We start from the raw sequence: 12,165 nt of genomic DNA, 5'->3' as shown, positions 1-12,165 counted from the left end.
GTAAGTAACTTTGGTTCAGCTTCAATAAAGCACAAATTCATACAGTTTACTAATTTTTTTTTTTGTGGGAAAGGGGAACTAAATGTAATTAGCAAAAGACTTGATGACCTGACTGGCAGGAGCAGAAGGTAGGAATGTAGGAAGTGTGCCCTCTGGGAAAATCTTTGGCTAAAGGTGACAAAATTTTTGCTTATTAATGAAGGAGCAGTCTACAGAAGCCATGCATAATATGCAGGTTCTTGTCTGCATGTGCAGAAGCTGTTACCAGTTGGAGTTGAACTTTAATTTTGTTGCTGTTACTTTTAGATCAGTTAAGGCTGAAATCAGAAGTAAACGTAGCTCACTCTGAGCCAAGTGATGAAGTAGGCATGTTCATAGCATGAATTCTACCATACTGGTATACAGAAAGCTAGATTAGACAGTCCAGACTAGTATGTGAAGTAATACATGATCCTGTAATCCAAAAGTTAGCATTTATCTATAGGTGTTCACATATAGTATAGCCATGTGAGTATCTGAACAGGTGATGTAGTCATTAATGAAGGCCAGCCAGCTTAACTGGGCTCATGGTACAGCCTCTTACACTCTGAGGCTGAGAGAAAGGAGGTGGAGAGGCAAAGAGCCTATGTTGGATGTGTGCTGTTAGCACAGAACTACAAGCTGAACTGGCAGTGGCTTTGTGAGAGCGATCAATTGAGTGGACTAAAGTAAGTGCCTCCTGCAACTATGGAGCAGGTTTTCATGTTCAGCAGCTGGATGCTCTCATCTACACCTGTTAAAGCTTCAGATACCTGTACCTCAAGTACATTCAGATGCATTTTCTTGAAGTGTGAGATCTAGATAATGCCAGCAGGTTGCTGGTAGCTTATACTGCATCTCTGTTCTTAAATTTTACCAAAGTTGCTGAACAGTATTTTGTGTAGCAAGTTTCTCTTGACTTGGCAAACAGGCTCTCTGATGTATTAAGTGCTTAAATAATTTGCTTTTTATAGTAAAACTAAAAAAAGAAAAAAGTGGTGGAACTTAGTATCTGGCTTAATTATGAGAAGGTTTTGGGGAATTTAAGTGTCACTGAAGTGAAAGAAGGGATATGGACAAATATGGAGACTGTTTGACAGTAATTCTAAACACTAATCCTTTTCTTGTCACCCTCAGTTTGTAGAAGACTATGAACCTACCAAGGCTGACAGCTACAGAAAGAAAGTAGTTCTGGATGGTGAAGAAGTTCAGATAGACATTCTGGACACAGCAGGACAGGAGGATTATGCAGCTATTAGAGATAACTATTTCCGCAGCGGGGAAGGGTTTCTTCTAGTCTTTTCAATAACAGAGCATGAATCCTTCACAGCAACAGCAGAGTTTCGGTAAGTAGTTTCTCTCCCAGGCAGGGGAAAATATCTGGTTCCTGTGTTGCTCTGACAACTCTGCTTAAAAGCTACAGCTCTTTATCCTTTGTTACCGTTTGGTCAATAAAAATGACACCTGACCGTTTGACTCTCAGTAACTGGTAACCTAAACCACAGTATTCAGCCTCTGGCTCTAGTTGTCTTCATGCCTACAGCTTATGAGTACATTATGCCAGCAGCAACTTCAGGCAAGTAACAGATTCTTGGACTCCTAAAACAGGCATATTCAAGCCAATTTTCAGTCTTCATGGATGTGAAGTTTAATTATCTTAGAGCAGTACTTCTGGAATTAAGTCTGTCTTTTGGCCAGATTTCAGACACTGTATTGCTTACTGTTAGAAGCAGGTGCTCTAAGGAAAGGAAGGATTAACCTCCACTCTCAGGTATGGATTGGTGCCAAACAAGGGTTTGCAGCCAAGATGTGCTATTGTAGGCAGACGTATTCCTAGAAAGACGCACGGTAGTAGTAGGCATTTCCATTTTTGTTCTTGGGATTAGCAGTTCTAATGTAAAAATTGACACCAGATTGAGCACAGAAACTACTTGTGTAGTGTGGGGTAAAAAAAAAGGTTTTAAATCATTGTTCTGGTTTAGAATTCATGTAGCCAGGTTCTTCAGGGCAAGTGTTCTAACTGTTATTTGATAATACCTGTTGCCTCACTGTAGAAGATAATCTGGAGATTACCTAGGACAGCTGTATAACTTGCAGGAAAACTTCCCAAAACACAGGGAAGAGTGTTAAGAGTGCTAAGAGTTCCTTAGTTTGCCAGAAAAAAAGCTCTCTGTCTGTCTGCCTTATGTTCCCTTTGCTTCAGTGCTACAAGGTTAACAGATACTAACTGGTAATGCAAGTGCTGGAACTAAGGTAGATACCTAAATCTAGGTTTTTCATAAAGTGATGGCAATCTCCCCTTGTACTCCAGGACTTTGGTCCACGTTCTTAACATATTGTACTGTTCTAACAGCACTGGAAGACCACAAAATCTTTTAAGAGGTATAAAAATAGTGTTCCTTCATCACATAATACTTTTGTGACTTTGCTCAGCTTCAGAAAGCTGACAGTCATGGGGCACACAGAGCAAACTGAGCAGAACTGCTTTGCCTAACTGGTGCACTGAAAGAAGCCAAGAGTTGAACTGTTGTAGGACTGCAAAACTGAATACTAGGACTCTTCCTAGCATAAGATGGAGGAAAAGGTCAGATAACACTAAAAAGAAGAGAAAGAAAATGAGACACTTGGAAGCACCCAGCTTGGGTTTTGGCTTGTGTGCCTAAGTGAAATATAAGGTTAAACCCAAGATTTAGGGCTTAGGATGAAAAAGAGTAGGAGTGTTTATCTTGGCAGTTTGGTTTTTTTGTCAGACTTCCGTAACTAGATTAACTGTATTTTAGTTCAAAATTCCAGCACAACAGAACAATGAAAAGCAATGCTAGTCCTAAAGATGAGCAAGAAAGACTTAAAAGCTTTGAGATGCAAATCTCGTACTTTTCAAGGTTCGGAAGTAACTAAATAGTGAAATTAGTTAAATAGAATACTTAGCTAGGCTGACATGCAAGAACCAGCTCCTTGGCCCAGGAAGCAGTGGGGAATGGGTAGTATGAGTCACCAGCATCACAGGCCAAACTGCAGATTGCTGTTATTGATCCTTTAACTTCCACAATTCTAAAACTATGAAATTGAATACTGAACAAGCTATGGTCTTGTTTTTAAACTTCAGCTCTCCTGCTGATGCAATGCATTCAGTGCTTCCCTTCAGTGCCTCTGTAATCTGAAAATTTGTGAAGGTGCAGTTTAATGCAATAGCAGATTGTCTGCTGCAGCATTAATGCTCTTTTAGAGTCTCATGTACTCTCCATACATTGTTATTTTGTGGATGGAAAATGCAGGCATCTGAAGCAGTATGGTAACTCAGCAGGATTGGAGGGTGTACCACCATGCTCATGCCTAGTTTGGCTCTTGTTCATAACAAAATGAAGCCATCTAAAAATAGCTGCAGACTGGTAGAGTTTCCCAGTGTCCTAGATGGACAGCAGCACGTGTCAGTCTGGTCTCAACCTATGTTTTACTCCAGTAATAGCACAGACTTAGACTGGTATGCAACATCACTCCATCTCCTTTCCTGGATGCTGATAGGTCCTCTTAGCATGACAGAGGATAGCAAGATTAATGCTGATGGTTCAAATATCTTCTTAGAGTCTTTGAATTAGGAAGGTTTGCTAATACTTTTTTTCAGCACTACATAGTAACACTGTGTAGGGTTTAGGTACCATTTTAGGAATGATCTCTGCCAGCTACTTAGGCTGTTCCCAACCGATTGCCTTGGCAAAGACTTTATGTTGCCAAGACCTATACTGAGATGTGATCCAGACTGTGAATTGAATATGGTGACTGGATGCCAAGGTGGAACTTGGCAAACATGGCACTTATATACTCTTTTCCTCATTCAAATATGAACTCCTGTTGCCAGTAGCTCTTCTGCCTCACTGTTCTTCTTTATTAGAGTCTGATTACTCACTAACTAAATGGTAAAACTGCCTTCCTGGAAGTGTTAGGCTTTCAGTAGTGTAAAACCCATAGCATTAGTATGTTAACTTTGGAATAATTTTAAGGTGTGTGTCCAACTGTTGAGAAATGCTGTGTTGTAGACACTAGTAATGTGCAGACCGCTTGAGCCACTCCTGGTAAGTGTGGGAGTTTTGTTGCTACTACTGACACAGATATTTTTATTTTGAATACCTGATGCATTAGGGAACAGATCCTGCGTGTGAAGGCTGAAGAGGATAAAATTCCTTTACTGGTAGTGGGAAACAAATCTGACTTGGAGGAGCGCAGACAAGTGCCTGTAGAAGAGGCCAGAAGTAAGGCAGAGGAATGGGGGGTGCAGTACGTAGAAACCTCTGCCAAAACTAGAGCGAATGTAGATAAGGTAAGACAAATGACATCTGCTCAATTAGATCATTGCTGCTGGTTTAATATCTGATTCATGCTGGGACGAGAGCAAATCCACAGTTTGACTTCTGAAAGCCTAGTTTATAAAAAAAGAAAATAAATGAATTTACTGGAATGTGTGCACTTAACCAAATACCTAGCTTAGAGGAACCTGAGATCTGGAACAAGTTAATGCTATTGTCTTGTTTTAGCTGTTTGTACCTGAACCAATAGCTTTTCAATAATACAGGGGGTAAACAGTTCTGAGGATTCCCTGAAGTATGGTTATTTTGTTTATAGGCTGTGTCCCATTTATAACACCAATAAATAACAAGCTATGGACACTTAGAAATTGTCCCCACTTCCCTGTAAAGCTGTGTATAGTGTGGTTAATCTTAAAGACTTTATTCTTGTTTTCTGCCAAGACTACTTCAAATTGTGAGAACTCTTCTTGCTGTGTCCCTGTCCTGTTTTGACTTGTCCATGCTGATATAGGATTAATATTTTCCCATTATTCTGTGGCTGGTTTCTTGCATAAACAGTGGTGGTGGGCTATTCCAGAGGACAGATGATTTACAGCTATAGAGTATTTGTCCAGTATAGGGGAAAAAATAAGTTTCAGTCATCCCCTTGATTTTGTATGTAGTGAGGGCTTCTTGAAGAAAAGGTTGCCTTTTTACTTAACCCATCCACAGAAGATAATCTGAAATTACTGTTGTGCACCCGGAGGACTCCAAAGGTGTCTTGCTAATATGCATTTGTTTAAAAATTACAAATTTTAAGCAGTTTTCTCTTTGGATAAAAAACTTACAGCTAGCTGTACTCTTAAGTTCTCCTAAACAGCTTCCTGTTCTTCTAGTCTATATTAGTTCACTAATGGAAATGCTGTTGGTGCATAAGTTACCAATAGGAACTCCTTCTCTCATTAAAACTATGTATATGAAACTCTTGAATTGAGACCTTTTGGTTATAAAGGGCACGGCAAAATTTCAGTTTGGTAAAGAACCATTTTGACTTGCAGAATGTTACTAGAAAGTCACAGTCAGTTGCATAAACTGAGTGATGTAGTAAAACATAAATACTTAGCTCACAGGCAAAAGCAAGTCTATCTCATATTACTAGCAAATGGCAAGCCTGTTTTGTACTTAAACTCTCTGTTCAGTTGGGATTAACAGCAATGGAGCTGTGTGTCTGCAGTGTACTAGCAGGGTGATCTGGACTTGCTGTAACAGGTCTTCTACCTAGCTCGTGTGACATACTGGTTATCCTCTATATGAGCAGTTTTGTGTATAGTAAGACAATTTATTGGTCTTTGTGAGGATTGTGACAGAATAAAAAAAACTTGAGGGTTTTGAAAGAGAAACTAATCTATTTCTGATCAGTAGTATGGTGGTGTTTCCAAGTATCAAAGACTTGAAAGTTGAATTTTCTTGATAGCCCGGTAAGATTGTGCAACTTTTTTGCCCCTACTTGACATACTACATAATTCTGATGTTGAGTTTGTCACTGGGATCTGTGTCTAGACTCATTTCAGCTGTACTGGGTACAGTGTGGTGCTGGATCTTTATTTGCTGCTGAATACAGTAGTTTTTATCTGCTTTCTGGTGGCTGATCTTGTTTAATCTTTCTTTATTTTTCCTTTCTAGGTATTCTTTGATTTAATGAGAGAAATAAGAGCAAAGAAAATGTCAGAAAACAAAGACAAGAACGGCAAGAAAAGTGGCAAGAACAAGAAAAGCTTTAAAGAAAGATGTTGCTTACTGTGATGCTTGGGAACTGTAAATATCTATCTACAGGTGGCATGGATAATATACCACTAAGGATATAGGGCTGGTTCATGAAAGGAAGTCTGTATTGACTCCCTTATCTTTTGCTTTGCATATCACACCTTCAAAATGTGAAAACAGAACTTTGAAACCATTTCTGGTATCCAACAAAACCTTTGCCTACTTAAACTGAAATGGTCTCCTTCTTCCCAGTGTCTTTCAAAACTAGAAACAGTTTCAGAACTACAGTCCTGCTTGGTTACACAATGTACTTTTGTATTAACTTCCTTCTAATGTTTCTCTGACTGTGTTTCTCTTGAACCTCTACTGGCCTTAACAAGCACAGCTGTTCAGGTTCAAACACTCTTTCCCGCTGTTGCTGCTCTCCTTGATGGTGCAAACTGCAGAAAGGCTAGATGTGACACCTGGTAAAGGGTTTGAGTCTCCATCTTCTGTTGTCACTGGTATTTCTTACACTGAAATCTGCTGACTTCCTCCCCACACTCCATGTAAGAAATAGCAACTGACAGTTGACAGTCAACTCAAAATAAACTTTCTCCTGTGTTCTGTTTAGTCAATACAGCGTTCATGAATCAAGCCTATGGACTCAATTCAGACTTATTTAGGCAATGCAAAAATTGATATTTAAATACTGGCTATATGCACTCCCTGCTGGTCTGTCTTCTCATCCTTAAATTAGTGGTATGGGGTGAGAAAATGACTATAAGCCTTTCTTCAAAAGGAATAATGTCACCATCTCCTTGAAATGCTGTCCTTGGTTTCTTTCATGTATTGTGTCTAGAGTCAATTATGCTCTACATCTCTTATCCTTCCCCTCCCTGGTACTGGAATAGTGGAAATCAGTGTTGATTTATTCAGTTTTGTTTATATTGGAACACTTGTGATGATAATTTTGGAAAGTGAGAACATCTACATCTGTCTCTTGTCTTGCTGAAGATAACAATGTTGAGTAAGGATGGGTCCCATCACACAATCATGTCTTGGAATAGGTGAGGCATACATGCTACCTCTCAATGATTAGCTGGCTAGTGAGTTGTATGGTGTCAAAAAGCAAATGAAGTTAAACAGCTGCCACATCTATTACTCACTGTTAATTTTATGTGTAGTGTTTCTGATGCACAGCAACCTAGCACGTGGTGAGTTTTGCTGTCAGTTATGCAATGGTGGTCACATATTGTTCATCAAAAACAGTCTAGAAATGGAAAAGTCAGTACTTAGTAGGTCCTGTTGTCAGCTGACTGAGCTGAGCTTTCTGATGCAGTTTAAATTAAGTGCAGTTGCCAAAAAAACACTTCTGTCACCGTGTAAAAGTAAGTCTTCTGATTGCGGTGTCTCTCACTGAATTGTGGCTGTCTTCTGCTTTGAAGGAGTAGAGACTTTAAGTAGAGACTGTATCTTGCTTGTAACTGGATTCTCAAAACACAGTTGCTTGGTGAAAGTAATCTAAGTTGTTCAATGAAGCATGCTGCAGCACTAAATTAACAAATGGTGTTTCTTCCTGAAATGAAGGAGTAGTGAATACTGTTCAGTACTTAATGTTGTAATTTGAGGTTGAAAAATATTTTTTAACATGTACTAGATTGCTTTTGTGCATTCCATCTCTGAACTTTGAAAAAAGTAAGATGTGGTAGGTATCAGAACCTCTGTTGGCCTGAGGTTTCACAGGGACTTATCACAAACTCATTGTCTTCCATAGCTAGTTGAACTTGTCAGGCTACTCATTGGATTGGGGAAACTGTACTAAATAAAAGGTGCTGTAATCTTCATTCTCGTCAAATTAAATTCCTTCTCTGTTACTGTTATCTTCTATGGGCAGAAAGAATGGTTAACCAATTCTGGAAATGCTTCTCTTTGAGCAGTGTAATTAATTGCCAACTTGACAATACTGTTCTGAAGCAAAAGCTGGAAACCTGCTGGGTTGCAGAACTTGTGCTTGAGCTGTATCACCGGTGTCTAAAGCCGAAGCACCTCATAGGAAACTGGGAGCTGTAACACTTTAACAAAGTTTCCTCTTGAACTTCCATGGACAGAAGTCCATTTTGAGTGCATGTTGTGCATACAGCAAATGAATGTCTTCTTCTGGAGGAAGGCAACTCACTTAGGTTTGGTTTTAGTTGAGACTTAAAGGTTAAGTCCTTCATTAACCCAAAGGATAAACAACAGTTGAGTTAATATTACAAGTTTATCTGGGTCAAGCCCCTCTGAGGCGGATTGGAAAACGTGTCTTAACAAAATTGAATAAACTGTCTTTGCTGTATGAATAATGAACTCAGCAAAGCTCACAATGAGCAGCTCAGCTGTATTGGCTCAAGAGACTTGCATGCCTTGACCTTTGATCTCTTTAGTCTTAAAGTACCTGAAAGTATTTGATAGGACAGATGAATTTCTTCTCAGAACAGCAAGTCTCCCACTGGTGTTCTTAAAGTCCATGTGCTGTTCTCACTCAGGTTATTTTTCTTTTTTTTTTGTTCCAACTGATAAAGCTACACCTCTGAGATGGACTTGGGAGAAGGTGCTTGCTGCTTCATGGCTTGGTGCTGCATCTTTTCAGTGTTCTGTGCTTGTCACCTGCTCCAGAAAAACCAGGCCTGGAGACTAAGTAAAGCAGCTTTTCAGTATTCCTCTTCTGTACTTGTGACAAACTTCAGTTTAACTTTCCAGTTACAGCTGAAAACAGGATAAATGAGGCAGCTACCTTGCCTACTTTGTAACAGTGGGCAACAAGCATTCTAACTTGTACCAGGAAGGGTCCCCTGGTCTGGAATCCTGTTGCCTCCATTTCCTATAGTGGAAGTGCCTGAAAGTATGCCCTTCTAAATAGGGGCAATATGACTTGAGGGTTGTTGAATGGCTTCCAGGTGTGCTTCAATGGACATCAGCATCAGGTGGGTTGAGTGGAGTGAATATAAAATGGCACAGAGATAAAATGGGATTCCTGTGAGCAGAGTAAGTGGAGCTTTCACTAGTAATCGAAATAAATAACTGCAGATCAGGTACCTCAAATAAGGATGACTTTGACAAGAGGGGGTGTGTGTGGCTGCCTGCTAGCCATGACGTGTAGCTGAGGCAACTGTAGGCTGTACTGAAGATTCTAGCAACCTTTTGCATGTTGAGTAGTTAAAGACCAAGACTTCTCTTCATTGGTATACTGTGCTCTTAAATCATTCTGGAGCATGGCTGTAGGCAAGTAACTGGATATTTGAAGCTGGAGGTCATGCAAGACTTGACTATGCACTTGCACTTAAGCATTCAAGTATTATTCTTGCATAATGGTTTAACATAAAGTCAGGGAACTGTTTACTGCTATGTGCAATCTTCCGTATGTGGCTTAGCTGTGGATATTCAAGTGCTCCAGTTTTCCTTCTTGTTTGAGCAGAGCAAACATCTGAGACAAGCCCCCTGTCTGAGACAAGGGCTAAGTCATTATATGAAAAAAGCAGATTAAACTCCAGGATTGCAATGGCAGACTTGACTCTTCTTTTTTCTGGAGGAGCATCTCTCCAGGTGGGAGTGCAGATGCAGCATGAAGTGTGCCATGTGTTCTATACAGACTAATACACCTTTGCTGCAATTTCTAGGTGAACACTTGGCTTGATGAAGAGAAAGATGTGTGCAGACATTTACTGGGCATTAAACTTAAGTAGCATGTTTATAACCATCTGAAGTTCCAATTGAATCTTATCTGGCTGAAGTATAATGCTTAAGAATACTGTAGGTCTAAGGTACAAAGCTGCAATCTGGAATGTAGTAAGAGGTGTGTAGGGGGGAAATGCGTCTAACTAAAAGCTCACTCGGATCTTTTTTGCAAGTTTTCCAAAGCATTAATCCAGTATTTGGGCCTAACAGGTCTATCAATTCTTGCTCAAAAAGAGGATACTGTTTATCAGTTCAACTCAGAGCTTATGTAGACAGAAGCTTTTCTTAATTGCTATAAGCATATGTTGCAATGTTCACCTCCTGTTGACTTTATAGTCGGGAGAAGGAGAGAAGAGGAACAAAAAAAGCTTTGATTTTCACTGTAATCTCCACACTTCATGGAAATGGCAGGTGTTCCTCTTGGGAGGGGAAGGTGTTATCTCTAACACCAAGTGAGAGGTTTAGCGTAGAGGAAGTGATTGTGATTGCAAGACTTAATAAAACTGCCTCTAAACTATATATGCTATACTATACGATGTAAATTCTTATTTTTTTCCTTACATAGCTTCAGAGCTTTGTCTCTAACTTGCACAAACATTTTTAATGTCTGTAAAACTGGTCACTTTTCATTATCATGCTAATACAACTGATTTGTATTACTATTGATAATAAAAAGAAAAAATGAGCTTCATATTTGTTTGTTATTGATTTATACAGCATTCTAAAAGCACGTCTAATCCCCAAATTCTTGAACAAGACAACCACTGACTTTCAGTGTCTGGAACTAACCTTTCTATCAAATATGTACAAACTGGTATTGCAGACTGTGGGAAGGGAGAGGAGGAGGAGGTGACTGAGACCCTCATCATCGGTTTTCTGGAAATGTTATGCATGTTTTTCGGGACCAAACTGACATAGTAGTTTGATTCATTCACAGTTAATTTTTCACAATCTAATTAGATCAGACAGCTTGTATCATTTACACAGTTGATGGAGTTGCTTCCCCTTTTCTTCAGTCTTGTGGCTCAAATAACAGAATAAGCAATGCTGTATGGGAAAACTGGTCCTTAGTCTTCTGAGTGTGCCAGATCCATTCTCCGTGTAGGGTTGTGATGAATGAACTGTAGCAGAGAAGCTGAGATGTCTCTGAGGCAGGATAGCTCAGGACAGACTCACTGCAACCTAATGCCACTTAATTTGCAGTGGCAGAGAAATGGTATTCACAGTAAACTTTGGGTGCAGTTTCTGCTGCCACTGCTGTACAAGTTGGAAGTGGAACATTCCCTAGCTGATGACTTCTGGCCAAGGACTACAGCAATTTACATAATCTTATTTACATGGTGCTTGTCTGGTGTTTGCCCTGTGTTTCAGATTGCCACGGTGGTTTATGTAGCTCTCCTTTCCAGTGAAGTATCTTTGAAAATATTCTGTGGCAGAGAAAGGGTAGCATGAAAAGTGTCAGACAGGAGAGGGGTCTGAGCTCAGCTGTGTTATATAGCTGTACTCGAAGCCCAGAATGGTACCTCTTTCTTCAGATACTCTGTGGATGTTGGTAAGGAACAGGCTTGCCTTTAGATGCAGCAGGATGAAGCTGGAGAATGATTGCTTGAAATAGCTTGGCTTCTGCCTTCGTGCTTGCCTGTGTTGTGCCCCAACTAGAACACTTTAGTGTAGTTCTGTGAGCTAAGTGCTCTGACAGTTCTTGGGATGGCACAGTCAGCTCTTCCTGAGAACTGCTGGCTCCATCTTGTGGATTTAGGAGTTAGAAGCTCTACCACGGAGAGGGGCTGTTGAACATGCTCAGACGAGCATACAAGTCACTACTATTTATCTGCCACCTGACTTACATGTAGAAATCCACACTAGCTAAATTATTCTGGTTTTGTTGCTCTGCTGTGTGATTCTCTCATGCAGTATGAGACCTTGTTCTAAATTTAAATTTTCCTTTTGCATGCAAATGCTAATGTTAAATCTTGCCTAAACATTCTTCTGTGCAGCAGAACACCCAGTTTCTCATGAGGATGGTGGATTTACGTTTTCTATGGCATTAAACCAGTTTGCATTGCAAGTGTAAGTTTGTTCTGCTCACTGAGCACTGATTTGCATGCCAGAAAGAATACTTATTGTTCTATGAGACTGTAGAGTACTTCACAAAACATTTTGTTTCTAAGGGTGACTACAGATGCTGGGCTTTCTTTGAAATATAAAGGCTTAATTTGGGGGCGGGGCAGAGATTTCTCCCCTTCCCCCCTGCAGCCTTCAGTCTTTCCTCCCCACCCCCAAACTACTCAGTGTCTGTTATGGGAATGGGATCTACTGGGAATATACCAGCAAATGGCCCCTTAAGCATTGTAACTCCAAAGGGGTTTGGAAGTAAAATGTTGAGGTGAGACTGGGATCGTATGCT

General features: G+C 40.1%; 1 protein-coding gene across 1 annotated transcript in view; it reads left to right on the top strand.

Annotated features, from left to right (window-relative positions):
* The window catches only part of RALB (RAS like proto-oncogene B), a 49,783-nt gene extending 39,334 nt beyond the window's left edge, over positions 1-10,449 (top strand). Inside the window, exons 4-6 of the mRNA XM_008922928.2 lie at positions 1,156-1,364; positions 4,156-4,333; positions 5,982-10,449. Coding sequence (XP_008921176.1) covers positions 1,156-1,364; positions 4,156-4,333; positions 5,982-6,101 — 507 coding nt within the window. The 3' untranslated portion in view covers positions 6,102-10,449. The remainder of the gene's footprint in view (positions 1-1,155; positions 1,365-4,155; positions 4,334-5,981) is intronic.
* The last annotated feature ends 1,716 nt before the right edge of the window (positions 10,450-12,165 follow it).

Source organism: Manacus vitellinus, unplaced genomic scaffold (assembly GCF_001715985.3).
Source record: "Manacus vitellinus isolate BGI_N305 unplaced genomic scaffold, ASM171598v3 scaffold_22_pilon, whole genome shotgun sequence".
Taxonomy (NCBI): Eukaryota; Metazoa; Chordata; class Aves; order Passeriformes; family Pipridae; genus Manacus; species Manacus vitellinus.
The sequence above is the reverse complement of the archived record's forward strand: the minus strand, read 5'-3'. Positions and strand labels throughout refer to the sequence as shown.